This window comes from Micromys minutus (genome assembly GCF_963924665.1).
Source record: "Micromys minutus genome assembly, chromosome: 30".
Taxonomy (NCBI): domain Eukaryota; kingdom Metazoa; phylum Chordata; class Mammalia; order Rodentia; family Muridae; genus Micromys; species Micromys minutus.
Genome location: NC_137965.1, coordinates 1,787,024 through 1,813,923, shown reverse-complemented (window position 1 = coordinate 1,813,923; position 26,900 = coordinate 1,787,024). Strand labels below are relative to the sequence as shown.

The 26,900-nt window shown below is 45.3% G+C and overlaps 1 protein-coding gene across 1 annotated transcript in view; it reads left to right on the top strand.

Moving 5' to 3' along the window:
• MAP3K5 (mitogen-activated protein kinase kinase kinase 5) overlaps positions 1-26,900 on the top strand; it is a 181,441-nt gene that overhangs the window by 137,006 nt on the left and 17,535 nt on the right. The window contains exons 16-23 of the mRNA XM_080941715.1: positions 3,195-3,322; positions 3,720-3,856; positions 8,829-8,934; positions 11,967-12,124; positions 14,208-14,385; positions 15,086-15,106; positions 20,808-20,985; positions 21,076-21,244. Coding sequence (XP_080797841.1) covers positions 3,195-3,322; positions 3,720-3,856; positions 8,829-8,934; positions 11,967-12,124; positions 14,208-14,385; positions 15,086-15,106; positions 20,808-20,985; positions 21,076-21,244 — 1,075 coding nt within the window. The remainder of the gene's footprint in view (positions 1-3,194; positions 3,323-3,719; positions 3,857-8,828; positions 8,935-11,966; positions 12,125-14,207; positions 14,386-15,085; positions 15,107-20,807; positions 20,986-21,075; positions 21,245-26,900) is intronic.

Genomic DNA, 26,900 nt, shown 5'->3' with positions numbered 1-26,900 from the left:
GTTAATAGCGTCAGAACCAGAGCCACACTGGGCTAGTTGGAACTAGCAGATGGGGGATTTGAGATGCTGAGTCTTCTGACTGAGCGAGCAGACACTGTGTGCAGCTCCAAGGTGGGGATTCTATGAGAGAAGCTGCTAGAGGTCAGAAGCGTCAGCACAGCTTCCGGCACACGGCTGAGACGCTTTCCCGGCATAGCATGTGCATGGAGAGTGGTCGACGTGTTGAGAAGAACTTTCAGAACTGAAAAGGGGTGGAGGGGCATTAAAAGGAAGTGGAAAACAGGAAAATCTAAGAACTGTGTGTCAGCTACAAAATAGATGTACCTAATGAATGGGTCACCAAAGACAAAAGGAGGAATATTTGAAGAAACATTTATTCCAGCCATGCTTAATAAGACAGCTACCTGGGGCTATGTATTGAGACCCCCCTTCTCAAAAAAAAAAAAAAAAAAAAACTGCTGGAAAATTGTAGCCTAGATGATTAACAGTAGATAGTTGAGCCTGAGAAGACTTATAGGTGAGTAATTTTTGCAAGCTAAGTCTATGTGGCATCTCAAATGCCACCATTTTTTCTATTTTTATAGCTGGTCAAACAAATTCCATTCTCTTGCAGTTTTCCCTCACGTAGCCCATACTCAGTTAGATCTTGGCACTCACACCGGTGAAAATTGCTGATAACCTTTTCTGTACTGGATAGGAGTGCTTACCCTCAGCTCAGCTGCACTCTTGATTAGTTTGGTACATTTTGAACTAGCCCTGGCTTATGTAATGGGATGCTAATGCATCTTTTAATCTTACATGTAGACATTTATGATTTGATTTTTCAGTAGAGGGAGTCTTAGTCAGGGTTTCTATTCCTGCACAAAATATCATGACCAAGAAGCAAGTTGGGGAGGAAAGGGTTTATTCAGCTTACACTTCCATATTGCTGTTCATCACCAAAGGAAGTCAGGACTGGAACTCAAGCAGGTCAGGAAGCAGGAGCTGATGCAGAGGCCATGGAGGGATGTTACTTGCTGGATTGCTGCCCCTGGCTTGCTCAGCTTGCTTTCTTATAGAACCCAGGTCTACCAGCCCAGGGATGGCACCACCCACAATGGCCTGGGCCAGGGATGGCTCCACCCACAATGGGCTGGGCCCTCCCCCCCTTGATCACTAATTGAGAAAATGCCTTACAGCTGGATCTCTTGGAGGCATCTTCTCAATTGAGGCTCCTTTCTCTGTGACAACTCCAGCTTATGTGAAATTGACACAAAACCAGCCAGTATAGAGGGTCAGTTGGTGATAAAGTAAGTTAGTTGCTTGTATCTTAGTCTATAGAATGGAGACAGTGTGTGCCTCTACTGTATATCAAGAGTAATCATGAACTAGTCTCTAAGTATCTTCCATCCCTCCAGAAGTAACTTTGTCTTCACAGCTGAGAGTCATTCATTACCTAGGGTCTTATGGTACTAATGTGTGTTCGTTCTGTTTCAAATCATACCAATGGCATCAATGTGCTCTCTTGCTGTCTCTCACTAACAAACTATTAATACCTGCTCTTGAATTCCTATAGCACTTCTAAAGGGAGAAATAAATATGTCTGAGACATAGAGGAATTTTCTTTTTTTTCCCCTTGCCTGCTTTCTGGGGAGTATTATACAGATTATAAAAGTTTCAGTTAAGTGAATTTAGATCTTCATAAAGTAAGTGCTAGTGAAGTAAGTAAGCATCCTGCACTGCTTCACAAAAACACTGCTATTTAACACTGAATTTTTCTCTTTGTTATTGTCCTTCTAAAAAGCACCCAGCTCTTCAGTTGGGTTTGTCATTGAAAGATCTGAACATTCCTTAAGGGTATGTCTGAAATAAGAGCGGGAGATCAAGTTTTCATTTAATATGCCTTAGTTTAGTTAGAGCCTTTCATACCTATAGCCTTAGTGAGGGTGTGTGTGGGAGGGGTGTTTATTAACTACCATTGAATCTTTAGTTTATTAAATAATGCTTATAGAAGAATGTTGATTTGAACTGTCCACTCTAGGTTGCAATGGATCAATCCAAAAAGGAATTATTTATGTTCAGGTTTGATGTCACCTACACATAATCTTATTCATAAGGTCTGACCTTTCCTTAAATCAAGATTTATAGTGTCCAGTCAAAGGGGCCCACACAGTCTAAGCCATCATAATAAAGAGGTCCTTCCTGCTTTGATACATGCAGAAATAATAACCTGAAGCCATCCAGTTTCCTTTTGACTATGTTGTTTTCTCATCTATTCCTGCTTAAACTACATTAAGCCCAAGCTGTCCTGTCCTGACTCCTTGTCTCTTTGGACCAGATGCTGTCATGAATCACCAGTGAAAGCCCATTAAATCATTAAACGTTGATTTGTTGAAATGTTATTATTTGACAGGCTGTGCAGTGTCTGCTAAGTACTCATGGGTCTTGCTGTTCTTCGGAGCATAAGCTTTCCAAGACCCCACGTAATGAAGCGTTCCGATAGTTCGGAAATATAAAGCACTTTGATGATTTATTTTGGCTGCACACGCTCAGCACGTGATTTTGAACTCTGGAGTACAGCCGGCCTTTCGGTGTAGAGGTTTTTTAGGGTCAGGTAGAAATCAGAATATGGCAGACTTTGTGGATTCAGAAGATGAGAGGTTTGAATAAGTGGATGGAAAAGAATTGGAACATGAACAGTCTTGTGGTTCCTACTAAAGCATTGAAGAACCTTTGGGAAGGTGTGGATGAGCATCAGTTAAGATGTTGGGAATATTTGCCTGCCTGAACAAGAGACCCCTGGTTATGATGGTGAAGCCAGTGGAGTTGGCCGAGATGCTAATATGAGCAGTGCTGTGAGTTGAATTGGGTCTAATCTCCTAGGTCAAGTCTTGAATCGGTCACTAGCTCTGTGATCTTGGGTTATCATTCTATTAATCATTTCTCTCCTGTCTGTAAAATGGGTGTCCCTAATAGTACATTTAGTTAAAAGAAATGAGTTGATATAAGCAAAAAGCTTTGAACAGTATCAAACACCTTCCCCCGTTCCTGCCGTAGCTACAGTGTCTCAGGATTTATGATAAAGAAAGGCCTCAGATGGCCATTGATTTTATGTGTGGGCATGGGTTAACTGGCATTTTCAGTGTGCATTGCTTGAGTTAACACTCTAAAGTCTGGCTAAATGCTTAGCATACTGACATTTGCGTGCCTTCCAGATACTCTCAACCCCTGCATGAAGAAATTGCCTTGCACAAGCACCTGAAACACAAAAACATTGTCCAGTATCTGGGCTCCTTCAGTGAGAATGGCTTCATCAAAATCTTCATGGAGCAAGTCCCAGGAGGTAAGGGGTGCCTGCCTTACTTTCAGAAGTGTGAATTTCTAAGACCAGAAGAAGAACTAGACTGAATGGAATTTGTTAAGAGTCTTGGTCTTGATTTATCTAGTTGCAACAACAGTTAGATGGGTGACATGGCCCAGCAGACAGCACTGACATTTTGAAACCTATTTAGCTTCAGTCCTTGTGACTTGGGTTGAAGATAACATCCTGGTACTTAGACTGTTGATAATGACCGCCCTCAGAACAGGGATATTTTCATATTCTCGTTTGAGCCCAGGCATCCAGTAGATTCTGGCCTGTTGTGACGAGCCAGTGCATTCTGGCTTAATTTACTGCCACATCATGTATATGCTTTGAAGAGCTTGGATGAGTTTTACCCACCGTTTCTCTTACCTTACAGGAAGTCTCTCTGCTCTCCTTCGTTCAAAATGGGGCCCATTAAAAGACAACGAGCAAACAATCGGCTTCTATACAAAGCAAATATTGGAAGGATTAAAATACCTTCATGACAATCAGATAGTCCACAGGGATATAAAGGTAGGATGCTCTATGACTTGTCCTCCTGCGGTCCTCTCTGGGGAGTTATTTTATCTGAAGATGTCGGGTTGTGTTCTGAGTGTCCATTGTGAGTGGGAAATAAAGAGCTGTGAACAGTAACAGGGCCACCAGTTCCTGTCCACTGTCCACAGTTACGTTCATGTCAGAGTCTTATAGCTTCCTTACCTGCCGAAGCTGGGAGACATCGCTGCCAGTCTGTGGGGTTTTCTAGGAGCTCTGTAGGGTGGATTTTACAGTCCCATGCTAAACAGGACATGGCCTGTTCCTGAGGAGATGTCAGGCCTATTAATACTTAACAAATTCCTAAAGTAAAAACATCAGCTTCTTTTGAAAAAGAAAGTTCAAAATTAATAAACCTTGGCTTTTTTAAAATTAAAGTATAATTACATCATTTCCCTTCTGTTCCCCCCCCAATACCCCCCCCCTCTCGCCCTTCCCCTGGACCCTCCCTTGCTTTCTCTCAAATTTATGACCTCCATTTCTTTAATTGTGGAGATGTATATTCCTACATATGTAAATACAATCTGCTCAGTGTGTAAAATGTTACTTGGTTTCAGGGCTGACCTCTTGATATTAGATACCCAATTTGGGGACTCTTCCCTGAAGAAGATTTCTATTTCTTCCACTCTCCACATTCCTTAGCTGCCTGTAGTTCTTTGTCTAGAGAAATCCCCCATGAGATTTCCTGTTTCATGTTAGTGTGTTTATTGATGCCATCCTTGTCTGGGTCTTCTTGAAGCAACCAAGTTCGTGAGACTTCCTGGGTGTAGGAGAAGAATCCCCACAGCAAACTTCCTGTTACTTTCTGGATCTTACAGTCTTTCTGTCCTCTCTTCTGCTAAGACACTTGAGACATTGGTAAAGAATCTGTGTTGTAGATATATCATGGGGCTGCTGGTGAAGGAGCTGTGTTGTAGGTGTATCATAGGGCCATTGGTGAAGGAGGTGTGTTGTAGGTGTATCATGGGGCTGTTGGTGAAGGAGCTGTGTTGTAGGTGTATCATAGGGCCATTGGTGAAGGAGGTGTGTTGTAGGTGTATCATGGGGCTGTTGGTGAAGGAGCTGTCTTGTAGGTGTATCATGGGGCTGTTGGTGAAGGAGCTGTGTTGTAGTGTATCATGGGGTCATTGGTGAGGGAACAGTGTTGTAGGTGTATCATGGGGTCATTGGTGAAGGAGCTATGTTGTAGTGTATCATGGGGTCTTTGGTGACAGAGTTGTGTTATAGGTGTATCATGGGGCCATTGGTGAAGGACCTGTGTTTTAGGTGTATCATGGGGCCATTGGTGAGGGAGGTGTGTTGTAGGTGTATCATGGGGCCATTGGTGAAGGAGCTGTGTAATAGGTGTATCATGGAGCCGTTGGTGAAGGAGCTGTGTTTTGGGTGTTATCATGTGGCTGTTGGTGAAGGAGTTGTGTTGTAGTGTATCATGGGGTCATTGGTGAGGGAACAGTGTTGTAGGTGTATCATGGGGCCGTTGGTGAAGAAGCTGTGTTGTAGGTGTATCATGTGGCTGTTGGTGAAGGAGCTGTGTTATAGGTGTATCATGGAGCCGTTGGTGAAGAAGCTGTGTTGTAGGTGTATCATGGGGCCGTTGGTGAAGGAGCTGTGTTGTAGGTGTATCATGGGGCCGTTGGTGAAGAAGCTGTGTTGTAGGTGTATCATGGGGTCTTTGGTGAAGGAGTTGTGTTGTAGGTGTATCATGGGCATGGATGTCATACTGTAACTGGTCTCTGCATTTTGATCAGTTTACTTTTCTTTAATGGTCTCTGTCTATTGCAAGGAGAAGTTTGCTTTGATGAAAAATGATAACTACACCTCTCTGTGGGCATAAGGATATGTTTTGAATGTTTTAATGTTTAGAATGGAATCATGCTGGTTTAGTAGAGTGGTAGACAGTGGTTCTCCTTCAAGGTTCGTGACTTTATAGTCTCTTACAATTGATTTCCCTCTTGTTGAGTGGGCCCTAAGTCTAATTAGAGAACTGTCTGGCTACCAGTAAATATGCTTACCATATTCACTCATTTTTAAGATTTAATTATTTCATACACAGACACATACACACACACACTATAGCTATCTTCAGACATCAGAAGAGGGCATCAGATCTCGTTACACATGGCTGTGAGCCACCACATGGTTGCTGGGATTTGAACTCAGGACCTCTGAAAGAGCAGTCAGTGCTCTTAACCACTGAGCCATCTCTCCAGCCCATCCACTACTCACTCTTGAGGACATTGTGCAGTGCTGGTTTTGGTTCCTAGGCGGCATAGCTGGTCCTTCCTTCCCTTGGAAGCTTACATTGAATCTTCCTGTACAACAGAAGCTTGGCCTCATGGAGGAGGCTCTAAAATCAGAACTAGCTGGGATCCCTTATGTCTGTGTCTAAAGTGTATGCTGTGTGCAGCAATCGAGACTTAGGTTCAGCCTCTGGGAGGCACCCAAGGCAATAGCCATGCATGGGGAGTCTCTTCAACAGCTCTGACCTAGCTCAAAAGAATTCTCATGCCTGATGTATGGGCTTCTGTTAACTTGTGTATGGCTTTTGGGGAGAGCATTGTCAGCCCAGATGGGAAATTTTGTGTGTGTGTGTGTGTGTGTGTGTGTGTGTGTACGTATATATGTATGTATGTATATATATATGTATATGTGTGTGTTTATGTACCTGTATACATATATATGTATGTATGCGTATACATATGTACGTATATATGTATGTATATGTATGTGTGTATGTATGTATAGTTATGTGTTTGTATGTATATATATGTATAGGCTTACATGCCTTATATGTAATTCGGTACCTAGATAATAATTGTGATTATTTATGACTGTTTTAGACACTCTTACTGTTACTTTACCCTCTTCTCTCCTGCTTCATTAATCTCCTTCCATGTCCCTAACTATCAGGACAGCCACAGGTACACAGATAAACCCTGTCTCAATAGAAAGCACCCCCTGCTCTTTTCCCCTGCAAGCCAGTCACCCAGATACTTCCCCCGTTGCTCCCCACCATGCCCCATAGTTCCAAGCCATCCTGGTTTCTGTGGTTACTCAGATGAATAAGACCATGAGACGTTTGTCTTTCTGGGTTTGGATTACCTCACGCAATGTGAGCTTTTCTAGCTCTGTCCACGTACCTGAAAAGTTGATGATTTCACTTTTCTTTACAGCCGAGTAGTGTTCCATGATGCGTATGGACCACACATTCGTCATCCGTGTGTCATTTGAAGGATGTTTAGATTGTTTTGTTTCCTAGCAGTTGTGAACAGAGCAGCGACAAAGTGACAATCATGGCTGAGCGAGTGTCTGTGGGGCAGGGTGTCAGGTCTTTTGGGCATACGCCTAGGAGCAACAGGGCTGTGTCACATGGTAGATGTTTACCTCTCCAAGGATTCTCCACACCAGTGTACAGTCCCAGCAGCCAGTGGGGCTTCCCCAGGCCCCTCGAACATTTGTTGTTGGTTGTTTTGTTGATTTTTGCCATTTTGACTGGGGTAATATGAAATCTGAAAGTTATTTCAATTTGAATTTCCTTAATCACTGGTGACAAGGAATTTTTATTTATTTATTTTTACTTATTTATTTATTTTAGGTATTTCTTAGTCATTTTTATTTCTTTTTTGGAGAACTCTGTTCAGATCCCAAGCCCATTTATGGTCCTTTGTGTTTTTGAGTTTTTGTTTTTGGACTCTGGTTTTTGAGTTCTTTATATAGTCTGAATATTAATCCTCTAGCAGATATATAGCTGGCAAAGACTGCATCCTCATCTGTGGGTTTCCTCCTGATTTGATTGTTTCTTAGCTGTACATAAACTTTTTAGTTTATGAGGTGCCACATGTTGATTGTTTGGCTTACCTCCTGGGCAAATGAAGTCCTGTTCAGGAAAGTCTGTTTCTATCCCTGTATCTTGCAAGGAGGGCACTGCCTTTGTTTTTCTACTAGCAAAAATTCACTACGTTTTCAGAGCCTGGCTTTCTTAAAGTGTTGTCCCTTTTGTAAGCAAACAGAACAAGTTCACCTTTTTGGTGAAAGCCAAAGCAGTACCAGCAGGAGATGAAGAGAAGGGCAGTGTTTAGGGCAAGCAAGCAGAGGGTTTCTTTCTTTCTTTCTTTCTTTCTTTACTCTGTGGAGCCTGGCCATACGTACTCATATTGGAAGGTGCACGTGCCTAGGCACGTGTGATTTTAAGGTGTCTGCCCTGTGATCACTTTGGGGGCAGAGGGATAAATGTTGAACGTGGAAGGGTGATGAGTGAAGATTACTTCCGGCACCTAGAAGGACAGGAGTGATCGTTTGGCTGTTTGTCCTTAAATACGTCTCCAAGAGTGTCAGCCCAAACAAAGAAAAACAACTGGTGGGGTGTCTTTTAAACAGGGAGCAGCACTCTGTGTGCAGTGGGTGTGTTCCCAGTGCACCTGCTATGGCTCACGCAGCTAGAGCCAGCTTAATGTCCTACGTAATCCACGGAAAGAAAGAAACAACACAAAGAAGAAAGTGGAAGTCATTATATAGATACCCCACAGGTCATCCAGGCTAACTGTAAACTGTGGTGACACCTGTGACCTGAAGAGAAGATGCTAAATATCTGATAACATATAGATAAGAATTATATCAAGAACTCTGTATTGAGGGGGCTGGGGAGATGGCTCTTCCAGAGGTCCTGAGTTCAAATCCCAGCACCTACATGGTGGCTCACAACCATCTATAATAGATCTGATGTTCTCTTCAGGTGTGTCTGAAGACAGTGACAGTGTACTCACATATATAAAGCAAATAAAATAATAAAGAACTCTGTATTGAAAAGAATTCTGTGCTGAGATAAACTGTTAATGAAGAAACGCAGTATGAATGCCATTGTTTGTTCTAAGGGCACATTTATCAGGCTTAAGTCAACCACAAACAGCAGCAGGAAGAAGATAACGTTCTGATTGGAATATTCTTTCCCCAGGGTGATAATGTATTGATTAATACCTACAGCGGCGTGCTCAAGATCTCTGACTTCGGGACATCCAAGAGGCTTGCTGGCATAAACCCATGTACCGAAACCTTCACAGGTACGTTTTCCACTAATGATACAGATCTTGGATAATTAAAAATGTAATTGTGGAGCTCCGGCATTGGGTGAGAGATAAACTAAGTCAGGTTTCGCACAAACGCTGATGCTGAGATTGTCTGATGTTCACTGGGAAATGGTATACCGGGTCTGACTTGCCCTTCTGTCTTCTTGAGTTTCTGAGTGGCTCAGCCTGTGAGCAAACCACTGAAGACTGCTTTCCACGCTCAACCTACTGGCTTTTGTTTCCTAGCCTGTTTTTTCCTTGGCTTACAGCCACTCTGACCCTCACGAGATGGTTTACAAACATACCCTATCCTAGCCTCTCTGGTTCTTACTCATATTCAAACCACTTCCCATCTGGGCTCCAATTCCCCTCCTTCTTAGTCTGTTTTCTCCAGGAATCAATTCTGCTCCACAATATAAATAACCCTAAGATTTCAATCCGGCAAAGAGGAAGTGACTCATCCACTCGGAAGAGGTGGAGATGAGGAATTAGGCAACGCGGTGACTGAGCTGCCTCCGATCCAAAGTCCTGGGAGGGTGGAGACGTTTCCAAAAAAGGTGAACGAGGCCAAGAGGAAAATAGAGCTCAACAGATGGATGGCTGCCCATTAGATACTGAGCCTGCAAAGTATCTCTGTTCCATGTTCTTAAGCTCCAGGAGCCTTAAACTCTGTTATTCTTAGAGGAGGAGGGCAGGGCAAGAGATTTAGAGATTTACATTAAATCAATGTAAAGCAAAATGACCAGATGTCCCCATTTCCGAATCCCCTGTGGTAGACAGAAATGCCTCCATTTTGCAGATGGAGACATTGGTGGGAAGAGGTGGGAGACATCTCCCAGTGGTCATGGCGGTTTGTCTGTGGCAGAGCTCAGAGTTTCCTCCCTCCCTTTGCTCTTGTCATTGGCCTGCAGACCTCAGTCCATCTTCCTCTCCACCTTACATCTGTGCTGGTGGCCTCGGAGGTGGGGAGGAGGAGGGAGAGATCCTATATGTCTCAGATCCTCCCGTCTATGCCACCGCCCACACGCCACGCAGTGGATCTCAGGCACAGGATTGCCCATATTTATGGACTTTAAACTAAACTCAAACCTACTAGCAACCCCCGCGTTTACGTTTCTTTTCTTATCCTCTCTCAGCTTGGCAGGGAGATGATAATTCCTACTTCTTGCGATGTTTGGGAGCAGGATGTTGATTTAATGCCTTCTTTTCATCTCAAAAGTTTGTCTTTAATCCCCAAGGCATTGCAGGGAAGGAATCCTCACCGGGGCCTGTAATTCTCCTGCTGGCCACACATGAAGATGACATGTACAATGTATGACTAATGCACTCAGATCTCTCTTTCATGCAGGCCTTGGTCCTTTCAACATAGTGGGCTTTATAGTCCTGACTGTCTAGAGGTCAGAGGCCTCATCTCCTCTAGTGAATGTAATGGAAAGACCTGGTGCTCTTTCAGCCCCTGGTGATTGGGGTGAGGGGCAAGGTGGAGTTAGTCATCATTTATAGTGTTCTGACTGCATACTTCGCTTGGGTGCATAGTACATTATACACACTGAAATTTGTACATAAACCCTAATTATGAGGTATCATTATCCCGGTTTACGGTGAGAACATTAAGGTTCAAAGAGTTTAAATAACTTGCCCAAGGTCACAAAACTGTTTAGTAATAGTTCTGAGGTTTGAACTAGACTTAACATGCTAAGTGGAATTAATTACCTTCTCCTCAAACCTTTCCCACCCACACTCTTCCCTATCTCCACTGAGGGCCACTCGAGACATTGGCTGTCAGTGACGCCTTTTCTCACACTGCAGTCCAACCATCAAGCAAGCATGCCCGTCCGGAAGTGGGGTGGGCTGTCACCCTCCCGGTGCCACAGCTCCCCTGTCACAGCTTCTTCGATTCCACTTCTGCCCCCTCCTGTCCACCCTCAACGTTGCAGCCAGAATGTCAGCCAGGGTCCTCAGTGACTTCCATGCAGAGTCAACAAAGCTAAAGGTGTGACCTGCCTTCCTGCGAGCCCACTGCCTTTCAGACCCTGCTTCTCTCTCGCTGAGGAGAGAGCCAGGAGCAGAGACTTCCCTGAATTTCCCCAAGGCTCCCTCCACCCCCTTCACACCACACCACACCCTGGCTCTGCATCCCCCTCCTCTCTCCTGCTCAGTTTACTCCTGTTCACTCTAATCACTTGCCTCTAATCGGGGGTCATGACCTGGCCTTGATCTATTAATCAGTTGTTCTTAACCTTCTTAAAGCAGTAACCCCTTTAACACAGTTATGCATGTTGTGGTGACCCCCCCCCCCAGCCATACAGCTCTCATTGCTACTTTGTAACTGCAGTTTCGCTACTGTCATGAGTCATAATGTAAACATCCGATAGGCAGAATTGGCGGTGTGACGCCTAGGAAAGGGCTGTTGGGCTCCAGGAGGGGTCACGACCCACGGATTGAGAACCACTACATTAAAATCATTTACGATGATCCACCACAGCAAGTGCATATATTTTGTATACAGAATTGCATGCACCAGAAGTCTTTGAATTATTTTTTTCGTCATAGCTCTCAGGATCCTGGCGATAGTTACTTTTGTCCGCGTCAAGGCCCATGTGCATGTTCAGTAAGCCCTGTGCCCCTGAGCCATGGCTCTGCCCTTATGGGTCTCTCCCCCTCCCCCCACCCCCGACATGAATGCAGAAATATATGCTGTATTTCCTACTGTTCTGAACAACAACAGAAACAAACCAGTTATAGTCAGAACTCTCTAACACATCCCTTAGAGGGGCACATGAGCCTTAAACCACCCGTAACCAGATGCTGTTGATAAACTGTTCTGTAGTGGGGATAAAATCCATTACGAACACTTACGTGTCTACTTCAACTAACTGCAGAGAAAGCCGGATCTCAGAGAAAGATGAGGCGTCAGGACCTGAACCCTATTTTCTAAATTGTTGTATCTATGTGAAAAATTCGAAATGGTCATTAGGTATCATTCTTTGCCTTTCTAAGTGGAAATGCGTTTGCTTCATTCCCAGGTACCCTTCAGTATATGGCACCAGAAATCATCGATAAAGGACCGCGAGGCTACGGAAAGGCCGCCGACATCTGGTCACTGGGCTGCACCATCATTGAGATGGCCACTGGAAAGCCACCATTTTATGAACTAGGAGAGCCACAAGCAGCCATGTTCAAGGTCACACGAAAGCTAATGGGTGCTTTGTGCGTGAATGAATATCAGAGTTTGTTAGGAGAGAAGCTTCCGGAAACCTTGAGACCTTGAGTCCCAGTCAAGGTCAAAGAGACCCCTCTCCCCCTCTGCAGTCCACCCCTGCTCCTCCACCTTAGTTTTCTTCATTCTAAGCCAAGATTCCATGCAAGCATCTTACAGCCCAGTATAAACGACAGAGGGCTCTAAACTCTGGGGACTGGTGTGGATGTTTCCATGTAAGAAAGTTATAAGAGCATTTTGAGGGGCTGGGGATTTATCTGTCACAGTGTGAAGCACTCAAGAACACCACCAACCAAACAAACAACTCCCAAAGCAGCATTTAAATCTACTTAAAAACCAAATTACTTTCCTCATTTTCCTACTGCCAATGTTTAAGGAATCCATTCTTATAAAGGTATAATTACCATCTTAAGTAAACCAACTTTATTTTCTCAGGCCTGTTCCTTCAGTCTGCTTTCCCATAAGTGATTCTGGGAAGTGAGAACACGCCCCTACCTCACCTCAGTCCAGAGGGTAACGATACAGGATTAGATAGGCCTGAGATTTGGACAGCAGAGGTCTGGACAAGGCAGGGGCCCTACAGCCCTCCCAGCCAGGCTGCCTGTCAGCCATGAAGCTCCTGTTCCTGCTCTGCACCACAGGGTCTGCTAAGCACAACTGTTAGCCTCAGCCTGTCGCTCAGCCCTCGCCCCTCTGCAGACGGCTTCTTGCCAGGGCGCCTGTGGTACTTAAGTACTGCCCAGGTTTGTACAAGTGTGTCTGCTTGACACGTGCTGAAAAGAAGATAGGAAAATGAAGAGTCCCCATAGAGGCTCTGAGTTCTCTCGTCACTCTAAGCTCCACCACCAGCGCTCTTCGGGAAATGCTGTTTCTTTATCCATAATGTGGTCTTGTCGGTAACAGGCTGGCACACCTTCTGCCCTGGAAGGCAGCCTCTGATGTTCATGGTCTCAGGCTAGATCACATAGCCTCTGACACCGATTGACCATGTTCTGATACAGGCTCCAGCATGGTCAGGATATTTGGCACATTGGGCAAATTATTGAACCTCCCTATCAGTAGGTACAGAATGAGGAGAAAAGCAGTTTCTCTCACAGAAATCTTTTTTTTTTTTTTGAGGAATATGAGAGATGATATATGCAAAACACCTAGAATTATTTTTAACATGAAGGGTAATATGGTTATTACAAATGTATTATTATTTATTAGGATACATTGTTATCTAACAAAACATGAAAACAACATTGAGTTGTACAGTGTGTGTGAGAGAGATTGTGAGTGTGTGTGTGCACACTTGCTGTTATGCATGTGAAAACCGGAGGACAGCTTGTCTCCAGGGACCAAACATCAGGTTCTCAGGCTTGCCTGTCATGTGCTTATAAATGAGCCATGCCACCCGCCCTTTGGAATAGTAATAGAAGTCTAACTGGACTATAAAATACGATTTAATTTCAAAGTACTCTCAAATATTTCTGAACGTGGGTGATTTGAGATGTGGACATACTTACAAGTTATGCAACAGGGGAAAGAGCACAGACCTTCAGCAGGACAAATCAAGATGCTTCTCTCTGAAGCCTACTTTCCTCATGGGGGTAAGGAGGATGTTAGTTTGTTCATCGGGTTGCTGAGAGGGTTCCGTGACGTCTGTAAATGGACAGACTCCAGCCCGGTGCCTCCACATAGCTGTGCTGAGCAGCAAAATGATCTCAGCAAACTCTCCTTTGTTAGGAGCAGTGGACGCTAAAGAGTTGGCAGTTGAAAGAATGCCTTACTGCTCTGCACCGTGTGTGCCTTCAGCTAGTTGCTCTTCCCACAGCACCGCTAAAGCTACAAAACAGTCTAAGTTTCCTGTCATCTGCAGGAAGCACATCTCTGATGAGCTGGAGAAACGCCACAGGCAGGCTGGGGATACAGCTCAGTGACAGGGCACTTGATGCACGAGAAGCCTCGGGAACCACTGAGAGGAGAGAAAGAAAAAGGGGCGAGGTGAGGGAATTCGAGGGCGGAGAACGTTCGGAGACTCAGCGTGCTTCTGATTTTGCTTTAGGTGGGGATGTTTAAGGTCCACCCAGAGATCCCAGAGTCCATGTCCGCTGAGGCCAAGGCGTTCATACTGAAGTGTTTTGAACCAGACCCTGACAAGAGAGCCTGTGCTAATGACCTGCTTATTGATGAGTTCCTAAAAGTTTCCAGCAAAAAGAAGAAGACACAACCCAAACTTTCAGGTATGTGGTTACACAAAGAGGATGTGGGTCGGCTTCTAAATCTTGAGCATTTAAACGGGAAGACGTTCCCATGAGCGAGATTCCGTTTGCTGTGTCCCTGGTGATGAGTCGGTGTAAGCAGCCATTGCTCTCAGGCATCTGGTTCTGTGTCAGGAAGTCCTGTTACCTTCACAAATACTGGGGCCTCCTCCCTAATGATCTTCCAGCACATAGATTATAGTTACTTTATCATTCTCTCCTGCTTTGTCACACTAGGACATAAAGGCTACAGTGTAAAAGCCTTCAGGGTTGAAACACAAATAGGCCACTGGCTGTAACAAAACTGTTACATTTCCAAACATCTGGTTGATGAAACCTTTTAACTGGCAGCTGCAGAAAATGTCTGCCACCTCTCTATTTCCCAACAGTTGCCAAAGATGGGAGGAAAGAAAGGAGAAAAGAAGGAAGGGATACAGGTGGTCTGGTTGCTAGCAGCAAATAAAATGGAAGTGTAAATTATAAGAGAATTTTTGTCAGCGATTGCATAATTTATTTCAGAAAGAAAGATGGGGTGGAAGATCCGTTTGTCCTTGGCATGTGGGTGTTTACCTTGGACATGGATGGGCAGATGAACAGCAGGAAATGGCATTGACCCCTTTCAAGTGCTCAGGTTTTGGTCACCACAAAGCTAACACTTGCCCTTTGCTTTTCTTCCCCACAGCTCTCTCGACTGGATCGAATGGTGAGTTGGGGCTTACCTTTGCCCACTGACCTGAGAACTGGCCAAGTGTGGTACATGTGATGCTTTCCATAGTGACCTCTTCCTCCTCCTCACCCAAAGCTTACCCGGGAGGCGTGAGCACTAAGGATTCCCACAGCTGTGAGCCTGGCTCAGTTTCCCTCCTGTACAAACATCCCGAATGACTGTCCCCCGGGTGCAGGGTGGTGACCGTTTTTTTTAAATCATCGGTTGGATGAAATCTGTGTCTTCTTTCTAGGAGCCAGTTGGCTACTTAGGGCGTTTGGGGGTGGGGGAGGAATGTCAATATCATACACCTTCTTTGGGCATCTTAGGTCAGTAAGTACACTGTTCTCTAGTGGGCAGAGAGTTGTGGTTTTGTCTCGTTGGGTTAGCTTTTGAAAATTATGACCGAGAAGTTTCCTCTCAAGTCAACTAAAGCATTTCAAAGAGTCATGGGGAGAGGTGCATGGCTGTAAATGGGTGGCTGGTGGGAGTGTGAGCTCTTTAATGTCCTTTGTAGCAGGAGGTTAGTGCCAGCAGGTCTCAGCAGGCTGCCGAGGCGCCTCAGAGCCAGGGAGCCTAGAGTAGAGGCCCGTTCACCGTTCACCGGGCTCTCTCTAGTCACTGTCACTACAGGGTTTTCCTTCTGAGATTCTGAATTGGGGGCTGGCTCTAAGATGCTGGAGAGACAGGATTGGGATGTGGATGCCTTTCTCCTCAGGCATCCCGGGGTGTAGAAAGCAGCCCCTTCTTCTCGGGGTAGACTCCAACCTAGCTTTATAACCTAACTCTAGGTGAGCTATTATAAGATCTTAAGAATTTGGGCTGGAGAGATGGCTCAGAGGTTAAGAGCACTGACTATTCCTCCAGAGGTCCTGAGTTCAACTCCCAGCAACCACATGGTGGCTCACAGCCATCTGTAATGGAATTTGAAGCCCTCACCTGGTGTGTCTTAAGATAATGACAGTGTATAGTGTACTTACATTAAACAAATAAATCTTTTTTTAAAAAAAGATTTTTAGAGAGTCAGTGGATGGGTGTTAAGCTCAGACCCTGTGGACTGAGTGACATCCAACCTGACTTACTCTCCAGGGGAGGGGCCTAGACACCTGCCCATGAGGAGATGAGACCACGGTGACAAATGCAAGTGCTTTGACACCATCCTTGCTGCAGCAGGCCTCCTACACTCAGCACCTGCTTCCCCAGAGGCTGTTTGCAGCAGCTCCCATACCCTGCAGGTCACTGCTCTTTTCCTTGGGACCCTCAGGATTCTCCTGTTAGAACTCTCTCAGCCCTCCTGGTTTCTGTTGAGTTTCGCCCTCCCTGATCTCCCCACTACCTGAACAAGGTTGCCTTCAAAGGAAGGGCATCCCCTACATCCCCAAGTAGCAAGTAAGACACTCTCACCTGAACCAGTAGCAAAAGTACCATCTCCTTGTTCTCGGGGTTTCTGTGACCTTTGTGCCTCCAATCCATTACAGCTGTGACCATGACTGGAGCATCTAAGTGACAGAAATCCTTTCTTTATCCCCTTTCCTTGGGTGTATTTCATAGGTCATATCCCTATTTCTGGGTAGAGCACAGACACTCCCCTACCAGGAACATGGCGGCTTAGCACTACCGGTGGTTAGCATGTGTGCAGAGGACAGAGCTGGACAACATGTTCAGGCTTGGACACCAAGGGGCTCGTCACTAAATACTAAAGAATTAGAAAAGAGGGGCAGAGAGAAGGAAGGGGGCTTGATCTGGAATGGTGTCACTCACCAGCACTGAGTCTATAATTTTCTAATAACAGAGATGTCCTGTACGTCAGCACCATCCGGTACATCAGCCACCAGACCCTAACTGGTTGTCTCAAAAATGGCGCTTATGGCCAAGGCGCTGGTCTTTTACTTAAATGCTAGTTAATGTAAATAATCGTCTGAGGTGTCCAGCTACCATATTGGAGGAGGATACTGGTCATCATCCTCGTAGCGGGGTGGAGGATAGTTTATTTATTTAATGTCTATTCAGTTAACACAAGGGGAGTTAGTGCTGGATACTCAGCATGTAGAAGTGACTCAGACTGAGATCCTTCTGCCTGGACTAATGGCTGTTTGCTGGTTAACGGCTGTTGCATCTAACAAATCCCCACTTTTGGTGGCCTTCTGATAAAGCTTTCCTTTAGAGGATTTTGGACTCACGCTCTTTTCCACCAGCCCCTAAGACTTTGACCTGGCTCACTCTGCCTCTTCAGATTGCTGCAGGCTTCGTAGGACTTGGCAGGGCATTGGTAGTCAGGTTGCCAGCGACTAGAAGTGTCCCGGCCTGAGCTGGGAACCGGGTATCTGTGCTGCTCAAGGCCTGCCAGCTTGTCCCTGGGGAAGCAGAGCTCCAGAACAAGAGAAAGCAGGCTGAGCCATCTAGAATAGATCCCCCATAAGTATGTAAGTGGACACCCAAGCACCCGTTTTCTTCTTCCTAGCCCTAATGACAAACAGCATGCATTGAAGGCCAGGAGCCCAAAGGGGTCCTTTCTGCCCACCCTCTCCTTCTGGTCTAAGTCATTCATGCTTGCTTCTGGTGGCTTCTGTCATGGCCTGATCCTTCTCAGGCATCCCCTTGCCTGGCACTGTGCTCTTGCCTTCTCTGCCGCCACAGATTCATTCATGTTCAGTATTCCCAGGTCTCCTCTGCGTTCTGTTCCCTATTTGTCCTTCCGCTTGACCTCTGAACCCTCTAACTAAACTTGCCAGGAGGGCCTGTGGAGGTAAATCTGACAAGAATGTTCTCAGCTCCCCAGTTCTCAGAGCCTTCTTGCCTGAAAGCCTGTTTTGTCTTGTTTCAGCCCTGCCGTGTGTGGGCCTCTCTGACGCCTCATCTTATCTGTCCTCTTGACCCATGGCTGAGCCTCATCATTCCCATTGCTGATGCTTTTTTTCTCCTCTTTCTGTACAGTTTTGGTATTCTGAAAGGGTGTGTTACCTTTCCCTAAACTATGGCATTCCTTGCTTTAAGCTGCATTGAAATCTTGAATGACTGAAGTCACACCTCTGACCCAAACGTCTTCTGAGCTCCAGACTCAAACCCAATTGTTCACTTTGCGGGTAAAATAATCAAGTAACACCCCCTGTCTACTAAAAAGACTTTCCCCTCCAGCTTGTATTCTTTCTCATCATAATATGTAAATAGTTATGTATTTATGTAATATGTATTACATGTGTATACATATTACATAAAATGTAAACACACACACACACACACACACACACACTAATTTTTAGAGAACAAAGAAACCTTGGAGGCATTTTGGTTTTTCATGAGACTGGGCTTAACAAGAGCAGCAATTTAGAACCGTGTCCACGGGTTGATTCCTCCTCAGGCTGCAGATGAGCCAGGACCATAGTGTCCACAGAAATCCTTTTCATTTAAAAATGATTGACAGTTCCACCTTTAAACGTGAGACTTTTACCCCCCCAGGCCTCCTTTTAGGCATTCAGTATCCATAGCAACCTTGAAACTCACAGACATATGCTTTCTCATTGCTGGTTACTCAAACCACCTAATGAGATCAGAGAGGTAAAAAGCAGGAAAACTTAAGGCCTTGCTCCCTCTCTGTAGACATGCGTGCATACATACATGCCACACGCATGCATTTACAGAAGCACAGGCAAAACCTTAGCTGACAGTGCGAACAGTATCGATCTCTTCGTTCCCAAGATACCTGTCCTGCTTTTGAAGTTGATTGATCATGGTGCTGATTCCTTCTTTATTGGGGAACGTAGAGTCTTACTGATTTATAAGGTAACACCTGCCCTACCTTGCCGGGTTTTGGCCTCCTCCTGCCTCGGTATCCCAAGTGCTGAGAGTACAGCCTGTGCATAGCTCAATCAGGTTCTTACTGAAGCCCTTTTGCTACCTGTCTTAGTGAGGGTTTCACTGCTGTGAACAGACACCATGACCAAGGCAACTCTTGTAAAAGACAACTTTTAAATGGGGCTGGCTTAGGTTCAAAAGTTCAGTCCATTATCATCAAGGTGGGAGCATGGCAGTGTATATGTGTATGCATATACACATAAATATATATGTTCATATAATATATTTAATATATAAATATATGTTTATGTTTAATATAAACATATAGTACTTGGGAAACAATGCTGGTGTTTGCCTTTGGGCCTTACACATATGCACAGACACATGTACACACATCTGCAAACACATATATACCAGTACGCATGTACAAAATATTTGCTTATGGTAGAAAATTTGGAAAATGTTTTTACCCTAAATCATATCTTCTAGAAAGAACTACCATTAATATTATAGCTTTTAAATATTTTCTTTAGTTGCATGCACAGTATACAACATTTACATACACACACACACACACACACACACACACACACACACTCACGTAAAAGTCTACAACCTAAAAGTACCTGGAGGAGCCAAAGGAAAACTACAAGGCCCATTGTTGGTTTTACTTGTCAACTTAACACAGTCTAAAATCTCCCGGGAAGAATGTGTTAGTGAGGAATTGTCAGGTCAGGTTGGCCATTGGGCGCATCTGCAGGAGGCTGCCTCAACTGGTATGAGGACCCAACCACGTGAGCATCACCATGCCCTGGCTTGGGTCCTTACTAGGTCCTTGAAGGAATAGATTTTTACCTAGAACTGTGGACTAAGGTAAACCCTTTCTCACCTGGGCAGCTTCTGATGGGATATCTCTCATAACAGAAGGGAAGCTAGGATGACCATCCTGCTTTTGGGTGTTTGCAAACCAGAGAAGGGAGTGGATGATCACACTGTGGGTATTAGTCTAGTGGCCAGTGGCCAGCATCCCTGTAACAATGAACTTGCTGTAGTGAGGAACGGGAGATGAGGAGCCGCTGGTAACTGATTATCCACTGTCTTTGAGACTCCGGGGAGTTCAGCTCAATCCAGCTCAACAGAACTTAAATAAAAAGAGGTTTCCAAGCAACCATGCATCCTTTCTTTGTTTTTATAACTTTGCACTTGCCTTATTTTTAGTAAGAGATGTCTGTAATGTTGAGACATTAAAGATGTTTCTGGCAAATTTTACTGTCTTTAAAACAGTTTGGAATGAAATGTAGGGAGTTCCAATCAAAGCAGAGCAGATTCCTGTGTTTGCAGTGGGAGTCGTGCCTGGCAACTCGGGGGTGCCTCGTAGGTCTCTTGGTTTCCAAAACTTTATTTTTCTTAGCAAAGAGTGCTTGCTTGTGTGCCTCCTGGTGCCATGATGTGGCGTTCAGCATGTTTGTCTTAGGTGAAGCGGGGTTAGAACCTGTTGCTTAGATCCACAACATCCCATTCCTTCCTACTTCCAAGGCAGCCACAGATACTAAGGTGAAACTTCACACCCATGAGGACATAGCTTTAAAATGTAAAATTGTTTCTAGATGTGGGAAGTAAGACCTGTGAATGTCAATTTATGTCACCCGTTAAAATGGAAACCCCGGGACCTGTTGAGCCTGCAGCCTGGTTCTTCTGTCCTGGGAGATGCTTCGTACGGGGTCCAAGGGAACCTTTCCTGACTGAACCCTTGCCCACCTACCTCTGTTATGTTGAGTGAGGCAGGGTCAGTGATCACATGATCAGCATGTGTCCAGTCATGACAAAGGATACTGGTCTCTCTCACCCATGTGCCTGTATGTGTAAAGTTCAAGTGTTTCTGACCTTCTCTCTCTCCCCCTATCAGAGTACCTTAGAAGCATCTCCCTGCCAGTCCCCGTCCTGGTAGAAGACACCAGTAGCAGTAGCGAGTATGGCTCTGTTTCTCCTGATACAGAGCTGAAGGCTGACCCCTTCTCCTTCAAAACCAGAGCTAAATCCTGCGGAGAAAAGGATGGGAAAGGGATCCGGACATTGTTCCTGGGGTAAAGAGCTGACTTGTTTGTGCCGAAAGACATATCCTGTGGGATGTCACTCTGTGAAGGAGACCCTGATTTATGTTGTACTCATTACAGCATTCCAGATGAAAACTTTGAAGATCACAGTGCGCCCCCGTCCCCTGAAGAGAAAGACTCTGGCTTTTTTATGCTGAGAAAGGATAGCGAGAGGCGGGCTACCCTTCACAGGATCCTGACCGAAGACCAGGACAAGGTTGTAAGGAACCTGATGGAATCTCTGGCCCAGGTAAAGCCTCCTGGGCACTTCCCTTCCTGAAGATTGACATAGTTTTTGTGGTTATTGTTGTTTCCTTTTGTAAATTTTATTTAATCTTTTTATTTTCGTTATTTTGTTTTTTTTTTTTTTTGTTTTTTCAAGACAGGGGCTCTATTGTAGTCCTGGCTGTCCTGGAACTCTCTGTATAGCAGGCTGTCTTTGAACTCACAAAGCTTGGCTTGCCTCTGCCTCCCTAGTGCTGGGACTAAAGGCATGTGCAGCTGCTGCTACTACCTCCACCACCTCCTGGCTAGTTTAATTTCTTTTTTTTTTTTTTAAGAGAAGATTTATTTATTTAATGTATGAGTACACTGTAGCTGTCCTCAGACACACCAGAAGAGGGCATCAGATCTCATTACAGATGGTTGTGAGCCACCATGTGGTTGCTGAGATTTGAACTCAGGACCTCTGGAAGGACAGTCAATGCTCTTAACCACTGAGCCATCTCACCAGCCCTCGTTTAATCTCTTAAAGATCGATTTCCATTATGCTACCCAGGCTGGGCTGAAACTATCTTTATACCATGCCCCCCACGAAGTGGGGCAGAGGTCCGCCCCCACCATACCCCGGCCAAATGCTACAGACTTTTGCCTGTGTGTGTACAATGTGGAGTTGTCGGGAGATCTGGAAGTGCGAGGAAGCTGTAGTACTCCGAGTGATAAGACAAACCTACATGCTGGCTGTCTTAGCACCTGAGAAGCTGAGGCAGGGGGATGATGAGTTCTAGGCCATCCTGGGCTATATAGGGAGACCTTATTTTGCAAAATAATAATAATGATAATAATAATAATAATGACTCTCCTCCATTGGGACAGACAAACAAACAAACAAACAAACAAACAAAAAAACCTTAAGTGTGAAACTGTTTGTGAATGCAAATAGTTGTACACTTTTTTCCTCACTTGTTGCTCTCCATCCCCCCTCCTCTCCCTTCTTTCCTCTGTCCATCTGTCCATCATCCATCCATCCTTCATACCTTTCTCCATGCTTCCCCCTTCGCTCCCCCCACTTCCTGTTCTTGTATGTTTAGAAGAACCAATGGGATGCAGGTGTTTACAGTCCTTGAAATAGAATCTTGCCTCCGATAGACCTCAGTGGCAATCCTGGATGTTCTGTTTCATTAACAAGTTAGCGAGGGTGACTTAATTAGTGCCCATACACGCAAACAGTACTGGGTGGCACATGCAGGCTCTCAAGTTCCTACACAAGTCTGCTGTTCATTCACGGGATCCATAAACAAGGACTAAGACACATGAGCTGCTGATTCTGATGTTAGCACAAGGCCACCTGTCAGCTGCTTCTCTAATCACTGGAAGCACCAGCAGGTGGAACCCTAGCTTATGAGGTCACTAAATTCACACAGGAGGTGGGGGAGGGACACACCTGTGAGCAACTGGGTAGCATTAGACTTCCTGTGCGAAGAACAACCAACCCAGCCAACCAAACACCTTGCCAAAGAAACCATTTTCTCCGGCACGTTAGCTTTCTAGGACAAAATGCCACAAACTGGGTGTGTCACTCTGCAGAAATGTGTTTCCTTGAAGTTCCGGAAGCTTACAGTCCAAGGCCAAGGCGTCAGCACATTTACTGTCTTCTGGGATCTGATGAGCGTCTCCTCCCGGTATCCCAGGATGCCCTGCTCTCTGTGCGTGAGCACCTCGGTGTCTCCTGCACATCTTATGAAGGCTCGAGTCCAGGTGGATTAGACTCCATCCTTGTTTATGTCTGAGGTAATAGGCTCCAGCAGATAGGCCAGAGCTCACTTTCTTCCCTTAGACATAGCAAATCGTCATCATGGTGTCTGCCATCCTCTGCTAGCCCTGTGGACATAAGTGCCCCCAAATCACCGTGAACGGTTCATGGCTGTGGCGGTGTAGACTGCATATAGCTTTGCTCTTCTCTTGCTCCTGGGGAAATGTCTGCAAGGAGAGTGGACGGGTAGACCAGAGTGTTAATATTCCAACAGCTGGCCTGACCTTGTCTTCCATCAGGCCATCGGGAAGTTCTCTCTCGGCTCTTACTGTTGAGCTGATCTGTATCTTGTCAGCCCCACTAGGCTTCTGTGCTGTTGCCTGAGCCTGAACACTGTCACCAGAGGAGTCCCCTAAGGATCTGCCTTTTAGATCTTATAAGTAAGGCAGTGTGTGTGCCAGGAAAGGCTCGGGCTGCGGGAGAACTTCGAGAATGCCATCCGTACTTTCTGGTCCCGATAGAAAGCTGTCTCAAACAGGGACCACAGTGAACGTGAGGCCCAAGAAATGGGTGTTCTGGCCTGAGAAGGCAAGCAAGCCTCTAGGTAAGGGAACAGGGTAGTTGTCAGGGAGGCTGTGTGTGCACATGGGGGTCACTCAGGAACTGAGAATAGGACAAATTGAGATATGAGGGACCAGGGTTGGATGGATGGAGCAGCTGCGTGACTTGCAGTTCATTCAGTCATTCAGCAAACACTGCACATCTGATGAATGTCAGGTGTTTTAGTTAGGGCTTTACTGCTGTGAACAGACAACCGTGACCAATACAAGTCTTACAAAGGACAACATTTAATTGGGGCTGGCTTACAGATTCAGAGGTTCAGTCCAGTATCATCAAGGTGGGAGCATGGCAGCATCCAGGCAGCCATGGTGCAGGCAGAATTGAGAGTTCTGTGTCTTCCTGAAGGCTGCTATGAGGAGACTACTTCCAGGCACCTAGGGTTGAGGGTTTTATAGCCCACAAGCACAGTGACACACCTCCTCCAACAGGGCCATACCTTCTAATAGTGCCGCTCCCTGGGCTGAGCAAATATAAACCATCACACCAGGTCTGTTCCACGCACACAGGGGATACAATAGTGAACAAAATATAACTCTGTGTCTCCAAAGCTGACATTCTAAGAGGAAGTGGAGGAAGAGAAGCAGGAGAAGAAAAAGGATAAGAAAGAGGAGGAGAGAAGACAAAGAGGAAGACGAAGGAAGAAGAAAAGGAGGAAGAGAAGGAGAACAACAACAACCACCCAACAACAACAACAACAACAACCACCCAACAACAACAACAACAACAACAACCACCCAACAACAACAACAACCACCCAACAACAACAACAATAACCACCCAACAACAACAACTCATAGCTATTAGATACATTGAACCACAGCAAACAGTCCCTGGGGCCACTATCCTGTGTGTACTCATTCTGCCCCCGGGACACCAGAACTAGAGTGTATTCCTTTTAGCAACCATCTTTTCCAGATGAAGAAAGCAATACGTAGAGGGTTTGTGTAGCTTCCAAAGTCAGGCACCCTCAAAAGATGGAGTTGGGGTTTGATGCACACTGCCCTGGCTCCCTGGCAAATGGTGGAAAAGCAGGGAGTGGAAGGTCACTGTTATCCATGCTGGAATGAAGGCTTCACCAATGGCCACAAGTTTATGATGTTTACTTTTATGTCAGGAGTTGTCTAGATGATCCACATTCCAAAGAGGTGTGGTTTTCCAGCACAGAAGACGTCTTGTGAGTTTTTGTTTTGTTTCTTTGCCTCCTGTTGGACCATTCACTCCACCACCTGAGTCCTCACTAAAGCTCCAATCTCCAGAACAGTCCTTCCTGTGACTGCCGAACTTCTGAATAACTGGCTAATTGATTCACTGAATACACTTGTGGGATTAAACACAGGCCTGGAATATCTCAAGCACCTACCTGTTCTACCTCTGGGCTATAGTTTATTATGAAATCCCTAAAAAGGGTTTTTTTTTTCCTAAATTATTTTCGGTGGATTAGCATATCTGCCCATTGAAATGTTTCCTGTGAGAGAAAAGATAGAGGAACCACGTCCAGGTCAGCCTTGGACACCAAGAAGCTCCTGGAGTACCAGGCACTGCCAGCCAGAATCACACCCAAATGGTCAGAGGACATTGGTGGGCCACACTGTTCAGGACAGTGTGAATTCCTTAGAGGGACATCCATCTGTCACACCACGTGGTGACTTGGTGGCAGAGCAGGTCTTGACTCCAGTCTATGGCCGATGTTCCAGCTTGTGGCCAGGAGATACATAGTTAGGAGCTTGGATTAAGTTTGGATTTGCCTTGGTCAGAGTCCTGGCTTCATCATTTAAAGACCGTGCCATCTGGTTCTGACCTCCTCAGGACCTGGGCTGCTTCACCTGTTAGAGTCTCATCGGATTGCTAACAGTAGCCACTGAGTCATGGAATATTTAGGTCATAATAAAAAGCACTGTACAAATGCTACCGCCAGCCAACCTAATAATAGTTACCTAGTTTCTTTTTTTATCCTACAACCGGACAGAAATAACTTTCTTACTTTTCCTCCCACATAATGTTTTTACTGATTTGCTGAGATTTTCACATCATGCACCTTGATCACAATCCCTTCAAGGTAGAAACTATTTTCTTAATGTTTTAAAACTTTTCTAGAGAATTATTTACATGTCAGTCTACACTACAGAACAAATTCGAAGGGGATTATTGGTCAGGCCCTTAGTATATTAACCCATGAAAGGCTCTTTTTTTCTTTTAATCTTGGGGTGTGTGTATCTTGTATGTGTGTGTGTTGTGTTATGAAGTGTGTTATGGGGTGGAGATAAGGATGTGTATGCTGCATGCGCACAAGTGTGCAAGTGTGCGGGTACGTGCACGTGAGCCTGCAGGTGCATGCTTGTGTGGAGGTCAGAGAAGATTGGTCTTTGTCTTCCTCTATTATCCTCCAACTCATTAACCTTAAGACAGCATCTCTCGCTGAACCAGAAGCTTGCTCTTTCAGCTACACTGGCTCACCAGCGAGCTCTCAGGTTTCACCGGTCTCTGCCTCACGGTACTGGGGTTACAGGCAGGTGAAGACAGGACTCACCTTTACGTGTGTGTTGGGGATTTGAGTTCAGGTCCTCATACTTTCAAGAGAGCGTTCTTAACCACAGAGCCATCTCTTCGGCCCCAGGCACTCCTTTAAACTGTATCGCCTCCTACAGAATTCACTGACCGCTGAAGGAGTAAAAAATGGGGGCTCAGTGGGCAAGAGCACTTTCTGTGAAGACGAGGAGCAGAGTTCACATCCAAATCCTCAGCACCCATATAAAAACGGGGTGGCAGGGGATGGAAGACCCTTGGAGGTTTTGAGTTCTAAGTTCGTTGAGAGACCTTGTATTGATGTAATAAGGCAAGGAGTAATGGAGAAAGGTGATCCCAATATGTGCTTTCGGCCTTCACATATATGCAGATATGCATATAACACACACACATACCTGTGCACACAAGACTTTTGCTGTAAGACCTGTGAATGCTGAATTCATGGGAAAGGCTTGTCGTCAAATGCTGCCATTGTTCTGAGGCTCTTTTACTCTGCAGAACATGCTTGCTCAGAAAGGAAAGCCCTCTACTGAGTTAGGACAGAGGGACTGCAGTCAGGACAGAAATACTGATGACTAAGCGGATGGAGTGGCCTGGACAGGAAGCATTTCCCAGGGTCGAGACTGACCTTGTGTAGGACAGCAACTCGCACATCCAAAAGTCAAAGGCACCGTGTTGTTGCTGCTGCTGCTGCTGTTTTAAAAACAAACCTGCTGTCAAAAATGAGTGTTTGCTGTCCTGCCAATAGAGTGACTCAGTTTACCCTCCTGGTACTTTCCTGGTGTTGTAA